This window comes from Cherax quadricarinatus, chromosome 75, assembly GCF_038502225.1.
Source record: "Cherax quadricarinatus isolate ZL_2023a chromosome 75, ASM3850222v1, whole genome shotgun sequence".
Classification (NCBI taxonomy): Eukaryota; Metazoa; Arthropoda; class Malacostraca; order Decapoda; family Parastacidae; genus Cherax; species Cherax quadricarinatus.
Window position 1 is genome coordinate 17913872 of NC_091366.1, and position 26282 is coordinate 17940153.

Below are 26282 nucleotides of genomic sequence, written 5' to 3' on the forward strand. Positions count from 1 at the left end.
CCCATGTGTGGTGGCCCAAGTGGAAACACGGTCGACCGCATGCTGGAGAGAAACTGCAATAAGGTGACAGTCAGCGCCTGCACAAGCAATAGCGAAGTCATCAACATAGAGTGATGACCAAATATTGGGTGGAAGAACAGAGGCCAAATCATTTATAGCAAGGAGAAAAAGTGTTGTGCTTAGAACACATCCCTGAGGGACACCTTCAGCTTGGACGAAGTCCGGGGAAAGAACATTATTGACTCGAACACGGAAATGTCTGTCAGTTAAAAAGTTCTTAAGGAAGGATGGTAGATTGCCTCGGAGGCCTAAGGAATGGGCCTGGGCCAAAATATTATACCTCCAAGTTGTGTCATATGCCTTCTCAAGGTCAAAAAATATGGCAATAACTGAGTGATTATTCGCAAAGGCATTACGAACATACGTATCCAAGCGTAGTAAGGGGTCTATGGTAGAACGACCCTTACGAAAGCCATATTGACTAGCGGAGAGACTGTTGTGAGTCTCTAAATACCACATTAAACGTCGATTTACGAGGCGTTCCATCACTTTGCAAACTGCACTTGTAAGAGCGATGGGGCGATAGTGGGAGGCATCATGTCCTGTAGTACCCGGTTTGCGGAAAGGGAGAACAATGGCAGATTTCCACAGCTGGGGAAGAACTCCTTGTGCCCAAATAAGATTGAAGAGGTGTAAGAGGACTACAAGGGCTGACCGATGTAAATGTTGTAACATACGAATATGAATGTCATCAGGCCCAGCTGCCGATGATCGGCAAGCTGAGAGCGTTGCCTCCAGTTCTTGAAGTGTAAAAGGCACATTATACTGTTCTTCTCCGAGAGAAGAAAAGTCCAAGGGTACTAACTCTCTGGCAGACTTTGAGGAAAGAAACGAGGGGCATAGATGGAGCCCTCGGGAAATACGGACCAGATGTGTGCCAAGTTCAATGGCAACGTCGAGAGGGTTTGCTATATCAACACCAGTGACCCGTAGAACAGGAGCCGGGTCAGGAGAGTATTTACCACTCAATTTCCTCACTTTTTTCCAGACTGCACTCATAGAAGAAGCAGAGGTGATGGTGGAAACATAGTCTCGCCAACAAGTGCGTTTAGCTTCACGGATGACACGGCGAGCGATCGCACGCTTCTGCTTAAAATCAACAAGTCTCTCAGCGGTTCTATTGTACCGGTACCTGCCCCATGCAGCACGTTTCAAACGTACTGCACGAGCACAAGCAGGAGACCACCAAGGCACGCACTTCTGAGAATGCCTGCCTGAGGTGTGGGGTATAGAATGAGAAGCTGCGGTATAAACTAATGTCGAGAAGATGTGTAGGAGCTCATCAATGGAGGATGAAGAAGGAACCTCACTAAAAGCAGTGAGGTGTGAGTAAAGATCCCAATTTGCCCGATCAAATTGCCAGCGAGGGCTACGGGAAGGTGGTGAATAGGAAGGAGAAGTAAGAATGATCGGAAAATGATCGCTGTCATGTAAGTCTGGTAGAACAGACCAGGTGAAGTCTAGTGCTGTGGAGGAAGAGCAGACTGATAGATCGATGCAAGAGAGAGTATGAGTACGAGGATCAAAATGGGTGGGAGTACCCGTATTTAAAACATGGAGGGGGTGAGAGGCAAGAAAAGCCTCCAACTGAATGCCACGTGAGTCACAATGAGACCCCCCCCAGAGGAAATGGTGGGCATTAAAATCACCAAGTAACAGAAGTGGTGGTGGTAAGGATGAAACAAGAAAGGCAAAGTCTGGGATAGAAAATGCTCGAGAAGGAGAGAGATATAAAGAACATATTGTAAACCACTTATTCAAGTGGATACGGGCTGCAGTGTAATGCAGCGAGGTATGGACAAATAGTTGACAGTACGGAATATCATTGCGTAGAAGAAGGGCACTTTCATTAAAGGTCCCATCTGAGAAAGGATCCGAAGAATACAATAAATTATAGCCTGAGATAGGTTGGAAAACAGCCGAGTGTAATTTTGGTTCTTGTAAGCAAGCACCAACAGGGGAAAACCTGGAAAGCAACATCTGAAGCTCACCCCGATTACCCCTGAGGCCGCGGATATTCCACTGTAAATAGGCCATGATTGGCGATGAAGAAAATATCAGGAATCTGTAGGTAAAGGCACCTACGGACTAGAGGGGTTAGAAAAGTCAACGTGTGGTGGCATTGGAAGATGTTCAAGTAGCGAAGGAACGGAGCGTTGCGAAGAATGGGGTTGTGAAGATGGAGGAGAGGGAAGAGAAGGAACAGGAAGTGAATCAGTGTCCATTGAAGGTTTAGTCTCTGCAATATATTCTGAAATGGCTTCAAGTGTTTCTGAATTCAAAGATGTATGGGAAACCATATTGGAGATAGGAGGAGGAGGGTGAGTAAAGATTGGGACAGTAATGGACTGTACCAAAGTAGAGGGGGAGGGAAAAGTGTAAGGGACTGGAGATGAAGTGTGGGGGGGGACAGAAGAGGTAGAAACCTGGGAGGCGACAGAAGAGGGAGAAACTTGGGAGGGGACGGGGGTGGAAGGCATAGTACGAGGAGGAGGGTGAATCTCCACACTTGTAATAGAGCCAGAGAGAGGGGAAGAACTAGGTACAGAGACTGGAAAGGTAACGTGTGGAGGTGGAAGAAGGGAAGGAAGGGGCAAAGAAGATTTGAGCAATGTGGATTTTTTGGACTTCTGAGTAGAGGGGCGATTGGTATTAGGTGTCGTACGAGGTCTTGTCGATACTGGGGCTTGTGAGGAAGGACGCGAAGATGTGAGAACAGACTGAGTTGTAGTCGGGACGTCAGAGCCAAGGACAGCAAAAGGATTAGATGCCGTAATGGCTATGGGAGGGGTAACAACAGAGGAGGCTGCAGAAGATGGGACCCCAGAAGTGGGGGGATGTTTGGAAACACGAGAATAAGAAACACGGGGTAGTCTCCCTTGGAGGCGGAGATGAGTAACTGCCATAGCATAAGGGAGACCTTCTGCCTCTTTGAGGCAACGGATTTCACGTTCATTTAAGTAGACCTGGCAACGGCGGGAGTACGAAGGGTGAGCTTCATTACAATTAAGGCAAGATGGAGGTTGACTGCAAGATGTATTAGAATGGTTGTCGGCACCACAGACTGGGCATTCGGCCATAGATCTGCAATATTTCGCTGGGTGACCAAAACGCCAGCAATTTCTACATTGTTGCGGTGTAGGTATCACCTTTCGAACTTGTAACCGATGTCCCGCGACATATACAGAGGACGGGAGTTCTCGGCTGTCAAAAGTTAAACGAGCCACATTGCAAGGGTAACGTCTCCGCCCCCGGGCAGGAAGGACATAAGTGTCTACTTTGAGGATTGGGAGATCCTGGAGTTCCAGCTGTTCAAAAATGTCATTGCCACATGACTGGAAATTCTGTTGGACTATGGTATGGGGCAGAATGACAGTACCACTACAAGAATTGAGAGAAAGATGTTTTTCAATAGTGATAGGAGTAGTATCGATATTCGAAAGGAGAGAAAGATCATGAGCTTGGGTAGCATTCTGGACAGTGACGATGCGCGTACCGCTCTTGAGAGCGTGAAATGAAATATCTCTGCCAACATGACGCAGGAGCGCTTTGGCAATACTATGGTCAGAAAGGTAGGCAGAAGAAGAAGTTGGTCTTAAAGTAAAGAATTTAGTCCATTGTGTGGTCCGAAACTGAGCGTGGAGAGGGAGTGCTTGACGTGTCGGTCGTTTCCGAGTAGAATGGGAAGGTAACGACGGAGCATCATCAGGAGATTGACGTTGGCGTTTAGGAGTAGGACCGGAGTTGGTCCGGCATGAAATGGGTGGGCGATTCGAAAATTGCCGTACCGTAGAGGGAGAAGCCGGAAGCATAGTCAAAGGAGAGCGGAGTTCAGACAAATCGAAGGAGTCAGTCGAAGCCCCGGTACCTGAAGCGGGTGAGGAAACAGCACCAGCAAGAGGTACAGGGGCATCAGGAGTGTCCGAAGAGTGGTCTAAACACAAGGTAGGGTCAGAATGGGGTGCGGTATCAAGAAGGGGCCCGGGGGTAGTGGTTTCATGGACTAGGGCTGCCATGGTTAGGTTACTCCTTTGCTTTTTGTTTTTAAGAAAAAAAAAGAAAGAAGAAAAGAAAATAAAAACAAAAAAAAGAATAAAAAAAGGGGGGAGCGGGGAGGAATAGTTCCCAGGAGGAATGAAAGGGCCGGAAATCTCCCTCCGCGCCCAAGAGGACTCGACACCGCTAGTAGCGCAGATGCAGCATGGAACCCGTGCCATACCCTACCCTTCATGCCAGTAAACCAGCAATCCGGGATAGCAACCTCACATCTGCCGAGCTACCTCGGTGGACAAAAGAGAGGGCGGCCGGATATCCGCCACAAAGCATACCTCCTTCAGCCACCACCCCCGGAATCCGAAAGGTGGCTTCCAGAGATACACCCGTCGCCCAAAAGACACCCAAAGCTACTCCGGGATACCGGAGAGGGATCGGGACATCCCTAGGCAATCCAGATTCCACGGCAAACTACGCCACCGCCAAGAAACCTCAACGGAATGGGATCGACCCCGGTGTCCTTTCCCCTACCTAGGAACTAGCACGCCTGTGGGAGAAATCACGAAGGCTAAAAAGAGGAAGGGCAAAAGGGAGGGGTGAGGAGGAGGAGGAGGAATGGAAAAAGGGGAGGATGGGGAGGATGGGATAGGGGAGGGGAGAATGGGGGGTAATTAGGTTCGGTCGGAGGAAGAAGACCGACAGGGCTAATTCCTCAGACCAAGAGCCTCTTCACCTTGGGTGAGAGAAGACGAATGTAATGTCATCTGCAAATAATGTGGGTTTGAGTAGTTGCGATGCATTTGGTAGGTCATTTATGTAATCAAGAAAGAGAAGAGGGCCAAGGACGCTTCCCTGTGGGACACCAACTGTAATTGGCTGTGTGGAAGAGTTTGCTCCATTTGTGTACAAATATTGGCTTCTGATGTTTAGGTATGACTTTAGGTAGTTGAGGGAGTGCCCTCTTATACCATGTGCAACAATTTTATGTGGAGCAAATCATGGTCAACTGTATCAAAAGCTTAATGTAAAGCAATGAAGATCCTCAGTGGGACTTCTTTTTTCTCTAGTGCAGTGTATATTTGTTCTAGCATGTGTATAATAGCATCATTCGTATTTTTATTAGGCCTGAACCCAAACTGACAGGGGTTGAGTATGTTGTGGGAGATGAGGTAGGAATAGATTCACTTATGAATTAATTTTTCAAAGATTTTAGAGACAGGGTTTAAGTTGGATATTGGTCTACAGTTATTCAAGTCTGTTTGGTCTCCTCCTTTATGGATCGGGGTGACCCTCGTTATTTTTTAACTGTAGGGAAGGTAGAGAATTTGATGGAATTGTTAAAGAGTGTTGTAATGATTGGTGACAGCACTTGCGACGCTTTTTAGTATATAAAGGGTGGAAAGGTATTTAAATCTCCTGTCTTGTTTTTTAGTGTGTTGATAATGAGGGAGACTTCTATTGGGTTAGTCAGAGCTAGGAACAGTGTGTTCAGGTAGTTGCCAGTGAGGTAAACATTGGGTGGGGTATTTGAGCTTGGGATTTTACTGGCAAGGTTTTTTTCCTGTGGTGGAGAAGAAATCATTGAGTCTGTTTGCTGTTTCAGTTGGTGGGAGTTGGGGTTCATCAGGTTTTGTTAGTTCAATTGTGCTATTTCATGATATCTTTTTTGTTCCTAGAATTTCTGATAGGGTTTTCCAGGTCTTTTTTATATCACCTTTTAAGTTGGATAATCAGTTCTCATAATACAATTTTTTAGCCCTTCTTATCAGGCTGGTTAGGACTGACGAGTAACATTTTGTTTGGTCTCTGGTTATGTGACCCATTCTGTACTGTTTTACATATAGGTGCTTTGTATTTATGGATTTGAGGATGCTGGGTGTTAGCTAGGGACTGTTCAGCCTCTTAGCTGTCATCTGTTTAGTTTTTTTAGGGCAGTGCTTGTTATAGAGGTATTGGGTCTTTTTTAGAAAATTATTAACACATTCATCAATATTTGTATAGGTTTCTAGCTCAGTGTGGCAGTCAATGGTTATCACTGCTGTTGTGAAGTTATTAATGGCTGCCTCATTGTGAAGTCTGAAAGTGACTTTAGTAGTGTCTTTGGGTAATTTGCCTATACAGTGGACCCCCGGTATTCGATGGCATCGGTATTCGATAAATCCGGTATTCGATGCATTATATCGCAAAAAATTTTCCTCGGTATTCGATGCGATTCATACGAGACATGCCCACGTGTGGCCTGAACTGCCCCATGTGTGCCAGTGTTTACAAGTCAGCCAATGTGTGCGCATCTAAGGATACATTCGGTACATAAGAACATAAGAAAGAAGGAACACTGCAACAGGCCTACTGACCCACGCGGAGCAGGTGCATGTCCCCCCTGGATTAGACCAATGACCCATCCCCGGGATTAGACCAATGACCCATCCCCTGGATTATCCCAATGACCCACCCAGTCTGGTCATCCCCACTCAAGGATGGAGCACTGTACCAGACCCAGCAGCATAGCTAGTCAGGTCCAACTCACACCCACCCACACCCACTCATGTATTTATCTAACCTATTTTTAAAACTACACAACGTTTTAGCCTCAATAACTGTACTCGGGAGCTTGTTCCACTCATCCAGATTATCCATATTATCACTGTGTTTGGTGCTTGTTTCTGCAAAATAAGTCACCATGGGCCCCAAGAAAGCTTCTAGTGCCAACCCTTCGAGAAAAAAGTCGCTAATGACTAATGAAATGAAGAAAGAGATAATTGCAAAGTACGAAAGTGGAGTGCATGTGTTGGAGCTGGTCAGGTTGTATAATAAACCCCAATCAACCATCTCTAATATAGTGACCAGGAAAACGACAATCAAGGAAGCTGTTCTTGCAAAAGGTGCAACTGTGATTACGAAACAGCGACCACAAGTGTTAGAAAATGTTGAGAGATTGTTATTGGTGTGGATAAATGAAAAACAGATAGCAGGAGATAGCATCTCTCAAGCGATCATTTGTGAAAAGGCTAGGCAGTTGCATGACGATTTGGTAAAGAAATTGCCTGCAACTAGTGGTGATGTGAGTGAATTTAAGGCCAGCAAAGGTTGGTTTGAAAGATTTAAGAATCGTAGTGGCATACATAGTGTGATTAGGCATGGTGAGGCTGCCAGTTCGGACCAAAAAGCAGCTGAAAAATATGTGAAGGAATTCAAGGATTACATAGACAGTGAAGGACTGAAACCTGAACAAGTGTTTAATTGCAACGAAACAGGCCTGTTTTGGAAGAAAATGCCAAGCAGGACCTACATTACTCAGGAGGAAAAGGCACTCCCAGGACATAAGCCTATGAAAGACAGGCTTACTCTTCTCATGTGTGCCAATGCTAGTGGTGATTGCAGAGTGAAGCCTTTATTGGTGTATCACTCTGAAACTCCCAGAGTGTTCAAGAAAAACAATGTCCTCAAGGCTAATTTGTGTGTGCTGTAGAAGGCAAACAGTAAGGCATGGGTCACTAGGGACTTTTTCTATGACTGGTTACACAAAGCATTTGCCCCCACTGTGAAAAATTACCTAACTGAAAAGAAATTAGACCTTAAGTGCCTCCTGGTATTAGACAATGCCCCTGGTCATCCTACAGACTTGGCAGAGCGACTTTCTGGGGACATGAGCTTCATTAAGGTCAAGTTTTTGCCTCCTAATACCACTCCTCTCCTGCAGCCCATGGACCAGCAGGTCATTTCCAACTTCAAGAAACTGTACACAAGAGCTATGTTTCAAAAGTGCTTTATAGTGACCACAGAAACTCAACTGACTCTAAAAGAATTTTGGAAGGATCACTTAAATATCCTCAATTGTTTAAACCTTATAGGTTTGGCTTGGGAGGCAGTGACTAAGAGGACCTTGAACTCTGCTTGGAAAAAACTGTGGCCAGAATGTGTAGACAAAAGGGATTTTGAAGGATTTGAGGCTAACCCTGAGAATCCTATGCCAGTTGAGGAATCCATTGTGGTATTGGGGAAGTTTTTGGGGTTGGAGGTTAGTGGGGAGGATGGAAGAGTTGGTGGAGGAGGACAGTGAAGAACTAACCACTGATGAGCTGATAGATCATCTTCAACAGCAAGAGGCCACACTTGAGGCAACTGCTTCGGAGGAGGGGAAGAGAAATTGAAGAAGTTGCCTACTTCAAAGATTAAGGAAATGTGTGCAATGTGGCTTGAAGTGCAAACCTTTTTTGATGACAATCACCCTAACACAGCTATTGCAAGCTGTGTTGGTGACTATTACACTAACAATGTTGTGAAACACTTTAGGAATGTCATAAAGGAACGGGAGGTACAGGCCACTATGGACAGATATGTTGTGCGACAGAAATCCAGTGACTCTCAAGCTGGTCCTAGTGGCATTAAAAGAAGGGAAGTAACCCCAGAAAAGGACTTGCTACCTCAAGTCCTAATGGAAGGGGATTCCCCTTCAAAACACTAACACCTCTCCCCTCCTCCCATCCCGTCAATCATCACCAGATCTTCATTAAAGATAAGTGTCAATTATTTTATTGTTATTGTAATTATTCTATTGAATTAAACTTAATATTTCATGTAGTAAAATTTTTTTTTTCATACTTTTGGGTGTCTTGCACGGATTAATTTGATTTCCATTATGTCTTATGAGGAAAATTGATTCGGTTTTCCATATTATCGGTATTCGATGAGCTCTCAGGAACAGATTAATATTGAATACCGGGGGTCCACTGTATTAGTTATGAAGAAGGTAGGGTATTGGTCTGTGGTATTATCTGTGATTATGCCTGATTTTAAAGGGGATATGGTGTTGGTCCAGATGTGGTCTAGTAGGGAAACACTAGTCTCTGTAATTCTTGTAGGTTTTGCTACTGTTGGTAGCAACAAGCAGTTACTCATAGTGTTTGTGAATTCAGTAACATGTGGGTCCTGGTCTTGCAGGAGATTTATACTGAAGACACCTGAGAGTAGTAAGTGATCTTTATTCATGCATGCATCAGTTATCATACTTCCTAGGTTTTTCACTAAAATGGCTATTTTTAACTGACACATCCATTTGTTCCCTAGGCTTCCTCAACTTGTTAATCTCACTCCAAAACTTTATATTTTCAACAAAATTTGTTGATAACATCTCACCCACTCTCTCATTTGCTCTCTTTTCGCATTGCTTCACCACTCTCTTAACCTCTCTTTTTCTCTACATATACTCTTCCCTCCATGCATCACTTCCATTTTGTAAAAACCTCTCATATGCTAACTTTTCCCCCTTAATACTCTCATTACAGCATCATTCCACCAATCGCTCTTCTTCTCTCCTGCAAGCACTTTCCTGTAACCACAAACTTCTGCTGAACACTCTAACACTACATTTTTAACCCTTTGAGGGTTTCGGACGTACTAGTACGGCTTACACGCAGGGGTTTTTGACGTACTAGTACGCATAAATTCTAGTGCCATCAAATCTCGCGGGAAAAGGCTGGTAGGCCTAGATGTGAGAGAATGGGTCTGTGTGGTCGGTGTGCGTGGTAGAAAAAAAATCTGGGACCCAGTGGTGCATTGTGGGAATGCCATCTTAGTAAACAATGTCCACCATGCCTCGTGGTAAGAAGCTTTTCACTCCTCGGCGAACTGGGACACTTTTGTTTCACAGTGACAGTTCTAATACAGATGGAAGTGCCAGTGAAGATGAGTTTGAAGGTTTTGGTGAGGTTTTGACCAAAACTAATGACCATAATATCGGTAATAGTGAGGAAAACCCAGACGACCCTCAGCCTTCCACCTCTGGTGCTGGGCCGTCTTGTTCACGTTCAGTTGTACCAGAATCCAAGAGGAAACTCCTATTTTTCCAAATCCCAGACTCAGATGAGAGCATTTGTGATGATACTGATAGTGAATATGAACTACAAGCTCTTCAAACTAGTTCCAGTAGTGACAGTGAAGTGCAATATTCCCCAGTGAAGCGTCAGTATATACGACGACATATGCGCTCTGGTAGTGTGCCATATGCTATTCCAAGGGGAAGGAGTACATCTCAGAGTACATCCCGTGGCTGTACAACAGGAACTGACAGTGAAAATGACTATGATACTGTTGCAATTGGGATGGAAAATGTGCATGGTGGTAGTGGTGCCGGCGGTGAGGCACCAGCAGTGGGCCATGCTGCCACCCATGCCGCTGCCTCAGCTGATCTACAACAAAGGCCACCATCCCCCACCCACCCACCACACCAACCTCCACAACCACAACCTCCACAACCACAACCACCTGTCATTGTCCAGTACCCACCAGCACACCGCACCTGGGATTGGCAGGAAGCTGTCAATTTTGTTCCAAATCCCCACCAGCTTGATGACAGCCAAAGTGGAATATGGCCATCTTGTACACTTGGGAACAATGCCACTGAACTGGAATGTTTCCAGTTATTCTTTGACGAACCCCTGATGGAAAGTATTGTCATGGAAAGCAACACATACTACAAGTACACCATGGCAAACATTACTTTCACCAAAATTACATCTACACCAGTGGAAGGAGGCAACTGTGACTGAGATGTATCTTTTCTTTGCCACAATAATGCTTATGCCACATGTGTATAAGCACAAAGTGAAATCATACTGGTCAACAGACCGCCTGATTGCAACCCCAGGTTTCAGTGATATAATGCCAGTGAATCGATTTGTGCTGTTACGTATGCTTCACTTCTCAGACAAAACCAGGCCTGACAGAAATGTGTTTGTGTATCTGAAAGAGAAATTCAGTATGCATTTTTATCCCTTCAGGAAGCTTGTAACTGACGAGTCTTTGATTCTGTTCAAAGGAAGACTCTCTTTCAAGCAGTATATACCAAGCAAGAGGAAACGCTTTGGTATAAAGTTGTTTGTGCTTTGTGATTGCTACAGTGGTCTGGTATTGGATATTATTGTGTACACTGGAAGTTATACATTGCAAAATACCAGGAAGTGATTGGGCATCTTTGGTGATGCCCCTTGGTAAGGGGCATATATTATATACAGATAACTGGTACACAAGCCCCTCACTCAGTGATTTTTTGCGAGTGAACACGACAGATGTGTGTGGCACAGTGCGTGCAGATCAGAAACATATGCCCAGGTTTGACGCTGGCACTCGTAGAGGTGAGGTGTAGGCGTTTGCTGCCAATGACATCATGGCATTTCGGTGGCATGACAAACGAGATGTCACACTGTTGTCATCAGTTCACCCTAATGAAATGGCAGACAGTGGCAGGAGGCATAGAGAGAGCAATGAACCCATTCTAAAACCTGCAGCTGTGATTGATTACATCTTCAACATGCGTTCAGTGGATAAATGTGAGATGCAGATTGGGTTTGCTGATTGTGTTTGCAAGAGTTTTAAGTGGTACATCAAACTCTTTTTCCATCTTCTGGACATTTCCATGCTCAATGCTTATAATATGTATAAGATGAGGACCAGAAACAAACCACAGTACGGCGAATTTTGTTTGTCTGTCATCAGACAAATAGTATTCAAGTACCAAGGAAGAACACCTGCAATAGACCGCCCACCAAATTATCAACAACTACCTGCTCGTCTGAAGCATGGTGATCAGTTCCTAGTAAAAGTGCCTGCTACTGCTTTCAAGAAAAAGGCTCAGAAGAGGTATTACGTATGTGCACATACAAGGAAACGCCCACAACAATGCAGAGACACTCGTTTTATGAGTGAGGAGTGTAAAACACCACCGTGCAAGACACCATGTTTCAAAGAGTTCCACAGGCTGCAGAACTTCTAGAAACATTCCCTGTGACTGTATATGTGTATATAAAATATAGAAAAATAGTAATAAACAACATCTCATATCATTTGTTTGTGTAAATATTTTCTATAAACAAAATAATGACAACAGTGTTTACGCCCTTATTGTGTAGTATTGAAAAAGAAATAACTTACAAAATACTGATCATATTGGTCTCAGAGGCCATAACAGTTACTCAGAAAAAGAAAAATTGAAAAATAATTGAAAATAGTACATAAAAAAGTAAATAAAAATACCGAGTGACAGCAATCGGCGATGTAACCAGATATTGTTCAATTTTGGCAAACTTCACGCCTCCCTATCTCAGTAAGTATTGATGGTAATTTTTTTTTTTTAGCCTATAATGTTTAGAAAAAAAAACAAATTTTTCATCAGAAAAAAAATAATTTTTTTTTTTTTTAAATTTGGCCAACCCTGAGAATGAGTTTTGGAGAAGGCCTGTCGACCCTCAAAGGGTTAAACCTACCCCATACATCTTCAACCCCATTGCCTATACTCTCACTAGCCCATCTATCCTCCAATAGTTGTTTGTATCGTACCCTAACCCCCTCCTCTTTTAGTCTATAAACCTTCACCTCTCTCTTACTTGCTGCTTCTATTTTCCTTGTATCCCATCTACCTTTTACTCTCATGACAGCTACAACTAAAAAGTGATCTGATATATCTCTGGTCCCTCTATAAACGTGTACATCCTGAAGTCTACTCAACAGTCTTTTATCGACTAATATGTAGTCCAACAAACTACTGTCATTGTGCCCTACATCATAACTTGTATATTTATTTATCCTCTTTTTCTTAAAATATGTATTACCTATAACTAAACCCCTTTCTATACAAAGTTCAATCAAAGGGCTCCCATTATCATTTACACCTGGCACCCCAAACTTACCTACCACATCCTCTCTAAATGTTTCTCCTACTTTAGCATTTAGGTCCCCTACCACAATTACTTTCTCACTTGGTTCAAAGGTTCCTATACATTCGTTTAACATCTCGAAAATCTCTCTCTCTCTCCTCTACACTTCTCTCTTCTCCTGGTGCATACATGCTTATTATGATTGACAAGACTGCTATTTACACTAAAACATTTCAGACAATATGAACATAAAAATTGTTAATCTCTTGTATGTACTTTCAAATGTGTCACAAGATTATGTTTTAAACTAAAACATTTCAGACAATCTGAGCACTGAAATGGTTTATCTCCTGTATGAACTTGCATATGTTTCACAAGCTTTGTGAAACAGGAAAACATTTCAGGTACTCTGAACACTGAAATGGTTTATCTCCTTTATGTACTCTCATATGTCTCACAAGATTGCGTTTTAAAGTAAAACATTTCAGACAATCTGAGCACTGAAATGGTTTATCTCCTGTATGAACTTGCATATGATTCACAAGACTGCCTTTTTCAGGAAAACATTTCAGACACTCTGAACACTGAAATGGTTTATCTCCTTTATGTACTCTCATATGTCTCACAAGATTGCGTTTTAAAGTAAAACATTTCAGACAATCTGAGCACTGAAATGGTTTATCTCCTGTATGAACTTGCATATGTTTCACAAGACTGCCCTTTTCAGGAAAGCATTTCAGACACTCTGAACACTGAAATGGTTTATCTCCTTTATGTACTCTCATATGTCTCACAAGATTGCGTTTTAAAGTAAAACATTTCAGACAATCTGAGCACTGAAATGGTTTATCTGCTGTATGAACTTGCATATGTTTCACAAGACTGGCTTTTTCAGGAAAACATTTCAGACATTCAGAACACTGAAATTGTTTAACTCTTGTATGTACTCTCATATGTCTCACAAGATGGCGTTTTAAACTAAAACATTTCAGACAATCTGAACACTGAAATGGTTTATGTCCTGTATGAACTCGCATATGATTCACAAGACTGCCTTTTACAGTAAAGCATTTCAGACACTCTGAACATTGAAATGGTTTACCTCCTGTATGTACTCTCATATGTGTCACAAGTTTATATTTTAAGCTAAAACATTTTAGACAATCAGAACACTGAAATGGTTTATGTCCTGTATGAACTAGCATATGTTTTACAAGACTGCCTTTTACAGTAAAGCATTTCAGACACTCTGAACATTGAAATGGTTTATGTCCTGTGTGTACTTGCATATGTTTCACAAGATATCCTTTTTGAGCAAAACATTTCAGACATTCTGAACAATGAAATGGTTTATGTCCAGAATGAACTAGCATATGTTTTACAAGACTGCCTTTTTCAGTAAAACATTTCAAACAATCTGAACACTGAAATGGTTTATCTCCTGTATGTGCTCTCATATGCTTCACAAGACAACATTTTCTACTAAAACATTTCAGACACTCTGAACAATGAAATGGTTTTTCTCCTGTATGAATTTGCATATGTTTTACAAGACTGCCTTTTTCAGTAAAACATTTAAGACAATCTGTACACTGAAATGGCTTATCTCCTGTATGTATTTGCATGTGTGTCACAAGTTGGATTTTCTGTCTAAACTCTTTCAGGCACTCGGAACACTGAAATGGTTTATCTCCCGTATGAACTCGCATATGTATCACAAGGTTGCCTTTTAGAGAAAAACATTTCAGACACTCTGAACACTGAAATGGTTTTTCTCCTGTATGTACTCGCATATGTAGCACAACACTGCCTTTTCGAGTAAAACATTTCAGACACTCTGAACACTGATATGGTTTATCTCCTTTACGGTTTTTCATATTTTTCAAAAAAGGTATTTAATATTAAAATATTTTAGTCGTTCAACAGTAGTATCGTTAATCTTCGTTATGTACTCTCAAGTGTATTTTAAGATTTATATTTGGTAAACTATTTTGGATATTGAACACAGTTTTCCATATGAATATATTTTGATTTTAACATTTGCTTTAGGCAAAACTATTTCTACTTACGAGCATTAACAACGTTTATTTCATGTGTTAAAAGACTAACATAATTTAGTTTTTTTCTGTTAAAAGACTAATATATGTACTAAAACTGAAGATACACTGAAGAACAATTTTATTATTTTCTCTTGTGTTTAAACACAGATTTTTCTGAAAATTCATAAATACAGTCTTACTAACTTGTATTTTCTATGAAGTGACATGCAATTTTTATGTAGAATCCACAATATCATTAGCAAAATTGTTTATTAATACTTAGCTAGTTAAAATAACATGAATAACTGGTGTTGCCCTCCTTGAAGTACTGAAGATAAAGTGTCTGGCAATATACAACCTGGTAGTCTTCCACAAAAAACTTCTGCAATATCAGTTGTTGTTCAAGACACTTACACTGGTGCTTCTTGAAGTACTGAAGATATAGTGTCTGGCAAGACACAACCTGGTAGTCTTCCACAAAAAACTTCTGCAATATCAGTTGTTGTTCAGGACACTTACACTGGTGCTTCTTGAAGTACTGAAGGTAAAGTATCTGGCAATATACAGCCTGGTAGTATTCTAGAAAATACTTCTGCAATATCAGTTGTTGTTCAAGACACTTACACTGGTGCTTCTTGAAGTACTGAAGATATAGTGTCTGGCAAGACACAACCTGGTAGTCTTCCACAAAATACTTCTGCAATAGAAACATGAGACAGTATAGTACATTATTCCACCATTACCAACACAACATACTAAACTAGAAAAAACTATTATTACATGTTTCATTATATAAAATATTCACATATATTTTTACAGACCCTCAGTCAAGCATGTCTGGTGTGGCCACACTGGCCACACCAGACTTTCAGCCCAACACCTCTGGAGTTTCACCTGGAGTTTACATGGAGAGGGTTCTGGGGGGCAATTCCCCCATGGCTTGGTCTGAGACCAGGCCTCATGGTGGATCAGGGTCAGATCAACCAGGCTGTTACTGCTGCCCGCACGCAAACTGACGTATGAACCACAGCTCGGTTGGTCAGGTACTGACTTCAGGTGCTTGTCCAGTGCCTTCTTCAAGACAGCCACGGGTCTACCGGCAATCCTCCTTATGCATGCTGGGAGGCAGTTGAACAGTCTTGGGCCCTGGACACTTATTGTGTTGTCTCTCAATGTATTTGTGGCACCCCTGCTTTTCACTGGGGGAATGTTGCATTTCCTGCCAAGTCATTTGCTTTCATAGGGAGTGATTTTCATGTGCAAGTTTGGAACTAATCCCTCTAGGATTTTTCAAGTGTACATTATAATGTATCTCTCGCCTGCATTCCAGGGAATACAGATCAAGAACCTTCAACTATTCCCAGTAATTTAGGTGCCTTATCATACTTAGGTGTGCTGTGAAAGTTCTTTTGTACACTCTCCAGGTAAGCAATGTTGCCAGCCTTGAAGGGGGAAGTTAGTGTACAGCCGTATTCAAGCCTAGGAAAAACAAGTGATTTGAAGAGAATCATCATCAGCTTGGCATCCCTAGTTTTGAAGGTTAGCATTATCCATCCTATCATTTTCCTAGCAGATGCGGTAGAAATATTGTTGTGATCTTTGAAGGAGAGATCCTCTGACATTATCACTCCCAGATCCTTCACATTATTTTTTTGCTCTATTGTATGGTTAGAATTTGTTGTATACCCTGATACATTTTTATTTTTCTCAAGTTTTTCACATATGAGTAGTTGAAATTTCTCCTTATTGAACTTAATATTGTTTTGAGTGGCCCATTTGAAGGTTTGGCTGATGTTCGCTTGGAGTCTTGCGGTGTCTTCGATGGAAGTCACTGCCATGGCAATTCAGGTGTCATCTGCAAAGGAAGACACGGAGCTATGGCTCACATCTCTGTCCAATATGAGGATGAGGAATAGAATGGGAGCAAGTACTGTGCCTTGTGGAACAGAGCTTTCCACCATAGCTGCCTGGGACTTTACTCTGTGTGCTATTACTCTTTGTATTCTATTTGTCAGGAAGTTATAGCTCTACCAGCTTTTCGTGTTATTCCTTTATCAAGCATTTTGTGTGCTATTACACCATGGTCACATTTGTCGAAAGCTTTCGCAAAGTCTGTGTACATCTGTATTTTGTTTATCCTCTACAGCATCCAGGACCTTGTCATAGTGGTCCAGTAGCTGGGACAGGCAGGAGTGACCTGCTCTAAACCTGTGTTGCCCTGGGTTGTGTAACTGATGGGCATCTAGGTGGTTGGTGATCTTTCTTAGAATCCTCTGAAAGATTTTTATATGGAATATTAGTGTTATCAGTCTGTAGTTCTTTGCAACTGCTTTACTGCCACCTTCATAGAGTGGGGCTATGTCTGTTGTTTTTAGTGAGTGTGGGATGGCCCCTGTGTCCATGCTCTGTCTCCATAGAATGCTGAGGGCACACAATAGGGGCTTCTTGCAACTCTTGATAAACATGGAGTTCCATGAGTCTGGGCCTGGTGAAGAGTGCATAGGCATGTCATTTATTGCCTTTTCAAAGCCTTGTGGAGTTTGGATAATATCCAAGAATTTTGAGATGACCAAATTTTGGGTCTCATTCATAAAGAATTTATTTGGGTTGTCTACTCTTAATCTGGGCAGCAGCTCACTGAACACCGAGTCACACTGGGGCTTTAGTATCTCACTGATTTCTTGGCTGTCATCTGTGTATGTCCCATCTTGCCTAGATTTGGCTGAAGTATTTTTTTTCAATTTCCTTTAGGGCTTCTAGTTCTTCCTGCAATTCTTGTCTCCTGTAAGGTTCCTTCAGCTTTAGTTCGATATATGCAATTTCACTGACCAATGCCTCCCTTTGCATGTCAGCAGCTCTGTGACTCACTGCCTTCGTTTGTATGGGTAGCATCTCTCCCTTTCTAGTTTACATCTTCGCTTTCTTTTTTTTAATGGAATGTGCAAGGGCCATTCTACCACTCACCCCTTAGTATGCCTGGATACATAAGTTCGCAATGCCTTTACCAATAACCACTCAGTTATCACCATCTTTTATGACCTAGAGAATTATAATTATAATCATAAAAAAGCACTAAGCCATAAGGGCTATACAGCGCTGCAGGGTAGGGAAGGAAGCGAGGGTATTGGGTGGCAGAAGGGGGAAGGGATGATTAGTAGGTTACAGAAAACAGCGGGGAAGGGGATAGTGCGGGGGTAGAGGGTAGCAAGAGATTGAGGTACAAAGGGCTGAAGGCATCAGAGTTTGTGAAGTAAGTCAGTTGTTGTCAAAAAGTCAATGAGAGAGTCCAGATGAAAGGTGGGTCCATCAGCGAGAAGGGAAGGTAAAGAGAGAGCAGCAGAGCGAAGACGACGATGGAGGTAAATTCTGCGTGCTCGTTGATAAAGTGGGCAGTCCAAAAGAATGTGGCTGACTGATAATGGAGCCTGGCAATTCTCACAGAGAGGAGCAGGGCACCTCTCCATGAGATATCCATGAGTAAGACGAGTATGGCCAATGCGAAGATGGGAGAGAGTAGTCTCCCAACCTCGACAATGGTGACAAGAAGATGGCCAGTAACCTATACTCGGTTTAATAGATTGAAGTTTGTTACTGAGCATAGTAGACCAACGTTGTTGCCAACGGGTGAGAAGGTGGGTAGCTATTGCAGCAAAATAGTCCGTAAATGGAATACCTCTATATGAAACTGGTAGGTCATGTTCTGCTGACCGCACAGCAGTGTCTGCCTGTTCATTGCTCTGTACGTCAACATGACCAGGGACCCAACAAAAAACAATATCTTTATGCTTGGTAAAGATGCGGCGTAGCCAAAGTTGGATACGGAGGACTAAGGGGTGAGGTGTATCAAATTTCTGTATAGCCTGTAAAGCACTAAGGGAGTCTGAGACAACCACAAATGATGACACAGGCATAGATGCAATACGGATAAGTGCTGCAAGAATGGCATACAATTCAGCAGTAAAAATACTAGCCAAAGATGGTAAATGCCCTCATACGATGCTGTCCGGAAACTCTGCTGCGAATCCTATGCCGTCAGAGGACTTAGAGCCATCTGTGTACACTGCAATGGCATGAGAATGAGAGTGGAAGTGGTCAAGAAAAAGAGAGCGGGAAACGGCCCTAGACAGTTCGGCTTTCGAGCAAGGGAGAGAAAGAACAGACTCGAACAGCTGGAACTTCCCAGGGGGGTAGGGAAAAGTGAGATGCTACACGAACATAGAAAGGTGGTAATTGAAGAGAAGACAAGAGCGAATGTAGGCGAAGAGAGAAGGGACGGAGTAAACAGGGGCGACGAGCAAATAAAGAATGTCTACTAATACAGTCGTCCCTCGTTTTTCGTAATTAATCCGTTCCTGGAGCTGTTACTATAAACAAAATTTACGATTTACGAATCAATTTTCCCCATAAGAAATAATGTAAATACAATTAATCCGTTCCTGACACCCAGAAGTATTAAACCAAAAAAATTTTTAACATGAAATACACATGTAATACATAAACAATAAAATGGGAAATGATGAATGAAACATTAACATCATAACACTTACCTTTATTGGAGATTCTTCTTAGTGTATGGGAGACTGGAGGAGAAGAGAGAGTGGATTGTTTATAGTTTGGAAGGGGAATCCCCTTCCATCAACACCTCAGGTACCATTTGCTTTTCTGGGGTTGCTTCTCTTCTCTGTTTCTTAATGCCACTAGGACCACCTTGAGAGTCACTGGAGTCCTGTCTCACAAAATAACTGTGGAGAGAGCTCTGTTTCTGGCATCTCTTTAACACTTCCCTAAAATGGCCCAAGACTTTGTCACTGTACATGTTGCCAACCTGGCTTGCAACAACCTTGTTAGGGTGATGTTTCTCCATAAAGCTTTCCATCTTACCCCACACAGTAAAAATCTCTTTAATTTCTGAAGAAGGCACCTTCTTCCATCTCTCTTCCTCCTCCTCTGCAGCAAGATTCTGAGCTGCGATCTGTTGCTCTTCCTGCTGAAGCTCTTGCAGCTCCTCAGTGGTGAGCTCTTCATTGTGGTCTTCCACCAATTCTTCCACATCCTCCAAACTCACATCCAACCCCATGGAACTCCCCAGTGCCACAATTGATTTTACAACAGACATAGGCTCATTAGGGTCAGTCCTAAATCCTTCAAAATCCCTCTTGTCGACACAATCTGGCCAAAATTTTCTCCAGGCAGAGTTCAAAGTCCTGGTAGTCACTCCCTCCCAAGCCATACCTATAAGGGTTATGCAGTGGAGGATGCTGAAGTGTTCTCTCCAAAATTCCCTTAGGGTCAAGTGAGTGTCTGTGGGTCACAGTCAAGCACCTGTGAAACATTGCTTTTGTATAGAGTTTTTCAAAGTTTGCAATAACCTGCTGGTCCATGGGTTGGAGGAGAGGAGTGGTATTCAGGGGCAAGAACTTTACTGTGATGAACCCAAACTCCTCGAAAATTAGGTCATCCAAGTTTGGAGGATGAGCAGGTGCATTGTCCATTACTAGCACGCGCTTGAGATCCAATTTCTTTTCCAGGAGATACTCCTTCACACTAGGGCCAAACACTTCATTGAACCACTCGACAAAAATTTCCCTCGTGACCCATGCCTTACTATTAGATTTCCAAAACACACACAATTTACTCTTCATAACATTGTTTTTCCTGAACACTCTGGGATTTTCAGAATGGTACACTAGTAATGGCTTCACTTTGAAATCCCCACTAGCATTAGCACAGAACATTAGCGTCAGCCTGTCTTTCATAGGCTTGTGTCCTGGCATTGCCTTTTCCTCTTGTGTAATGAAGGTCCTCTTTGGCATTTTCTTCCAAAAGAAGCCTGTTTCATCACAAATGAACACTTGTTCAGGTTTCAGTCCTTCAGCCTCTATGTACTCCTGGAATTCATGCACATATTTTTCAGCCGCCTTGTGGTCCGAACTGGCAGCCTCACCATGCCTTACCACACTGTGTATGCCAGTACGGTTCTTGAATCTCTCAAACCAGCCTTTGCTGGCCTTAAATTCACTCACTTCACTATTTGCAGGCAATTTCTTTACCAAATCTTCATGCAACTGCCTAGCCTTTTCACAAATAATCGAAGTCATAAGAGTATCTCCTGCTAATTGTTTCTCATTTATCCACACCAATAATAACTTCTCAACCTCTTCCAGTACTGGTGATCTCATTTTTGTCAGCATAGTTACTCCCTTTGCAACAACAGCATCCTTTATTTCCTTTTTTTTGGCCACTATGGAACATAAGGTAGTGTAGGGTTTCTTATACATCCTGGACAGTTTGGCCCCACTTGTACCACTTTCATATTGTTCGATGATGGTTTTCTTAAATTCAATCATATTTCTCACCTTCTTTACCACAGGCTTGGCACTAGGAGCTTTCTTTGGAGCCATGGTAGCTTATTTAGTACTTGCAAGCACTGAAATAAATGGAATATTATGAAATATTTCGCTGGAGCACGTGAGGGGACCTTCGCTCACTGGTAAACAATGTCAGACTGGATGCTGCCCCGGCTCATGCCGTGGGTACGCGTCCCGGACGAACTACGACTCGCGAGTCAACCTATGAAAAGCGAGTCCATGTTTATACGAAAATACCCCTATGACTGGCGAATTTTACGATTGCCGGGAACTACGAAAAGCAGGGGACCACTGTATCAGTGACCATTCTATAAATGGAAGGATTGCGGAGATCATGAGAGTGTACATAGTAGCGAAGGCAATGGGCATCATGGCGATAGGATAAGGATGGAACGTTCGCTTGTGCATAGAGGCTCTCAACAGGGGAAGAGCGAAAAGCACCAAGGCATAAACGTAATCCTTGATGATGAATGGGGTTAAGGCTAGAGAGAGTAGCAGGAGAGGCCGCTGAATAGATCTGGTCACCATAATCAAGTTTCGATAAAATGAGGGTGGAATGTAGGCGAAGGAGAGTTCGACGATCAGCTCCCCATGAAAGATGAGCAAGGGTTTTAAGAAGGTTCAGCCGACTGGGACAAGTTGCCTTCAGAGAGGTAATGTGAGGTTTCCAGGATAACCTACGGTCAAAGACGAGGCCCAGAAACCTGACTATCATGTTCAGAGATACGGGAGCCATAGAGGTACAAAGGATGATCGGAGATGACAGAGCGTCTAGTGAAAGTAATTTGGTGAGTTTTGGTGCTGGAAAATTTAAACCCATGTGTGGTGGCCCAATTGGAAACACGGTCGAACACATGCTGGTGAGAAACTGTAATGAGGTGACAGTCAGCGCCTGCACAGGCAATAGCAGAGTCATCAACATAGAGTGATGACCAAATATTTGATGGAAGACTTAGAGGCCAAATCATTTATAGCAAGGAGAAAAAGTGTTGTGCTCAGAACACATCCCTGGGGGACACCTTCAGCTTGGATAAAGTCCGGAGAGAGCACATTATTAACCCGAACACGGAAATGCCTGTCAGTTAAAAAGTTCTTAAGGAAGGATGGTAGATTGCCTAGGAGGCCTAAGGAGTGGGCTTGGGCCAAAATATTATACCTCCAAGTTGTGCCATATGCCTTCTCAAGGTCAAAAAATATGGCAATAACTGAGTGGTTATTCGCAAAGGCAATACGAACATACGTATCCAAGCGTAGTAAGGGGTCTATGGTAGAACGTCCCTTACGAAAGCCATATTGATGAGTGGAGAGACTGTTGTGTCTCTAAATACCACACTAAACGTCTATTTACCAGGCGTTCCATCACTTTGCAAACTGCACTGGTAAGAGCAATGGGACGATAGTGGGAGGCTTCATGTCCCGTAGTGCCTGGTTTGCAGAAAGGGAGAACAATGGCAGATTATTTGTGATTATTTGTGACCAAATAAGATTGAAAAGGTGTAATAGGACTGCAAGGGCTGACTGATGTAAATGTTGTAGCATACGAATATGAATGTCGTCAGGCCCAGCTGCCGATGATCGGCAAGCTGAGAATGTTGCCTCCAGTTCTTGAAGTGTAAAAGGCACATTAAACTGTTCTTCTCTGACAGAAGAAAAGTCAAAGGGTGTTAACTCTCTGGCAGACTTTGAGGAAAGAAATGAGGGGCATAGATGGAGCCCCTGAGAAATATGGACCAGATGATTGCCAATTTCATTGGCAACATCTAGTGGGTTTGCTATATCAACACCGGCAACCTGCAGAACAGGAGCCAGGTCAGGAGAATATTTACCACTCAGTTTTCATACTTTTTTCCAGACTGCACTCATAAGAGGAAGCAGAGGTGATGGTGGAGACATAATCTTGCCAGCAAGTACGTTTAGTGTCATGGATGACATGGCGAGCGATTGCACGCTTCAGCTTAAAATCAAGAAGTCTCTCTGTGGTTCTACTGTACCAGTACCTGCCCCATGCAGCGCGTTTCAAACGTACTGCACGAGCACAAGCAGGAGACCACCAAGGCATGCATTTCTGAGAATGCCTGCATGAAGTTTGGGGTATAGAATGAGAAGCTGAGGTTAAAACGGAGGACGAGAAGAGGTGTAAAAGCTCATCAATGGAGGACGAAGAAGGAACCTCACTAAAAACAGTTAGTTGTGAGTAGAGGTTCCAATTTGCCTGATCAAATTGCCAGCGTGGGATATGAAGAGGTAGTGAATATGAAGGGGAAGTAAGAATGATTGGGAAATGATTGCTGTCATGTAAATCCTGGAGAACAGACCAGGTGAAGTCTAATGCGGCGGAGGAAGAGCAGACTGAGAGATCGATGCAAGAGAGAGTGTGAGTCCGAGGATCAAAATGGGTGTGAGTACCTGTATTTAAAACATGGAGGGGGTGGGTAGCAAGAAAAGCCTCTAACTGAATGCCACAGGAATCACAGTGAGACCCCCCCCCCCAGAGGAAATGATGGGCATTAAAATCACTAAGTAACAGAAGCGGTAGCGGTAATGATGAAACAAGAAAGGCAATATCCAGAATAGATAATGCCCGAGAAGGAGAGAGATATAAAGAACAGGGCATATACCACCTATGCAAGTGGATACGGGCTGCTGTGTAATGCAGCGAAGTACGAACAAATAGCTGATGGTACGGAATATCAGTGCGTAGAAGAAGGGCACTTTCATTACAGGTCCCATTAGGAAAAAGGATGTGAAGAATACAATAAATTATAGCCTGAGATGGGACAGATAACAGCAGAGTGTAATTTTGGTTCCTGTGAGCAAACACCAACAGGGGAAAACTATGAGAGTAACATCTGAAGCTCACCCCGATTATCCCTGAGGCTGCATATATTCCACTGTAAATAGGCCACGATTGGCAATGATAAAGATACCTGAAATCCGCAGGTAAGGGTTCCTATGGACTTAGAAAAGTCCACATGTGGAGGCAGCGGAAAACGTTCAAGCAGCGAAGGAACGGTGCGCTGTGAAGAAAGGAGTTGCGCAGATGGAGGAGAGGAGAGAGAAGGAAGAGAGGGTGGATCAGTGTCCATTGATGGTTTGGTCTCTGCAATATATTCAGAGATTGCTTCAAGTGTTTTGGAATTCAGAAACGTCGTATGGGAGACAATATTGGATGCTAGGGGGAGGATGAGTAAAGATTGGAACTGTAATGGACTGTACCGAGGAAGGGGGGGGGCAAAAGGGTGGCGGGAACTGGAGAAGAAGTGTGTAAGGGGACAGAAGAAGCAGAAACCTGGAAGGTGGCAGAAGAGGAAGAAACCTGGGAGAGAACAGGGGAGGAAGGTACAGTACGAGGAGGAGGGAGAACCTCTACACTTGCAACAGAGCCAGTGAAAGGGGAAGAACCAGGTACAGAGACAGGGAAGGTAAAATGAGGAGGTGGAAGAAGGAAAGGAGGGGTTAAAGAACCTTTTTTTGACTTCTGAGAAGTAGAGGGACGATTGGGAGGAGGTGTCGTACGAGATCTCATTGATACTGAGGCTTGTGAGGGAGAACACGAAGAAGCGAGAACAGACTGAGGCGTTAAAGTAGGGACGTCTGAGCCTAGGACAGCAAAAGAATTAGATACAGGAGTGACTATGGGAGAGGTAACCACAGAGGAGGCTCCAGAAGATGGGACCCCAGAAGTGGGGGGACGTTTTGAAACACGGGAATAAGAAACACGAGGTAGTCTCCCTTGGAGGCAGAGATGAGAAACTGCCATGGCATAAGGGAGACCGTCTGCCTCTTTGAGGTAACGGATTTCCCGCTCATTTAAGTAGACTTGGCAACAGCGAGAGTACGATGGGTGAGCCTCATGACAATTAAGGCAAGAGGGAGGTCGATTGCAAGATGTATTAGAATGGTCATCGGCACCACAGACTGGGCATTCGGCTATAGATCTGCAATATTTCGCTGGATGGCCAAATCGGCAGCAATTTCTACACCGTTGCAGTGAAGGGATCACCTTTCGAACTTGTAACCGATGTCCTGCTACATAAACTTAGGATGGGAGTTCATGGCTGTCAAAAGTTAATCGAGCCACATTGCAAGGGTATCATCTCCTCCCGCGGGCAGGAAGAACGTGAGTGTCTACCTTGAGGATTGGGAGATCTTGGAGTACCAGCTGTTCAAGAATGTCACTGCCACATGTCTGGAAATTTTGTTGAACTATGGTATGGGGCAGAATGACGGTACCACTACAAGAATTGAGGGAATGATGTTTTTCAATAGTGACAGGAACAGTATCGATATGGGAAATAAGAGTAAGATCATGAGCTTGGGTAGCATTCTGTACAGTGATGATGCACGTACCGCTCTTAAGAGCATGAAAAGAAATATCTTTACCAACATGGTGTAGGAGTGCCTTGCTAATACCGTGGTCAGAAAGATAGGCAGTAGAGGAAGTCGGTCGTAAAGTGAAGAATTTAGTCCATTGTGCATTCTGAAACTGAGCGTGGAAAGGGAGTGCAGGATGTGTCGATCTTTTCTGAGAAGAACGAGAAGGTGGAGAAGTATCATCAGCAGGTAATTGTCGTTGGTGTTTAGGCGTGGGACCAGAGTTGGTCCGACGTGGAACGGGCCGGTGATTCGGAAATTGCCGCACCGTAGAGGGAGAGGCCGGAAGCATAGTCAAAGGAGAGCAGAGGTCAGATAAATCGAAGGAGTCAGTCGAGACCTCAGTACCTGAAGCGGGTGAGGAAACAGCACCGGCAAGAGGTACAGAGGCATGAGGAGTGTCCGAAGAGTGGTCCAAAGACGAGGCAGGGTCAGAACGGGGTGCGGTATCAAGAAGGTGCCCGGGGGTAGCAGGTTCATGGACTAGGGCTGCCATGGCTAGGTTACTTCTTTCTTTTTGTTTTTAAGAAAAAAAAGAAAGAAGAAAATAAAAATAAAAAAGAATAAAAAAAGGGGGGATCAGGGAGGGATAGTTCTTGGGAGGAATGAAAGGGCCAGAAATCTCCCTCCATGCCCAAGAGGACCTCAGCACCACAAGTAGCGCAGATGCAGCATGGAACCCATGCCATACCCTACCCATCATGCCAGTAAACCAGCAATCCGAGCTACCTCGGTGGACAAAAGAGAGGGCGGCCAGATATCCGCCACAAAGCATACCTCCTTCGGCCACCACCCCC

General features: G+C 43.4%; 1 protein-coding gene across 2 annotated transcripts in view; it reads right to left on the minus strand.

Moving 5' to 3' along the window:
• Positions 1-10303: 10303 nt before the first annotated feature.
• LOC138854936 (zinc finger protein 84-like) overlaps positions 10304-26282 on the minus strand; it is a 95099-nt gene continuing 79120 nt past the window's right edge. Inside the window, exon 2 of one of the 2 annotated variants that reach the window (XM_070101078.1) lies at positions 10304-15230. In XM_070101078.1, coding sequence (XP_069957179.1) covers positions 13076-14581 — 1506 coding nt within the window. In that variant the 5' untranslated portion in view covers positions 14582-15230 and the 3' untranslated portion in view covers positions 10304-13075. Of the gene's footprint in view, positions 15441-26282 lie in introns of both variants that reach the window. The other variant, XM_070101077.1, reaches the window with a different exon arrangement.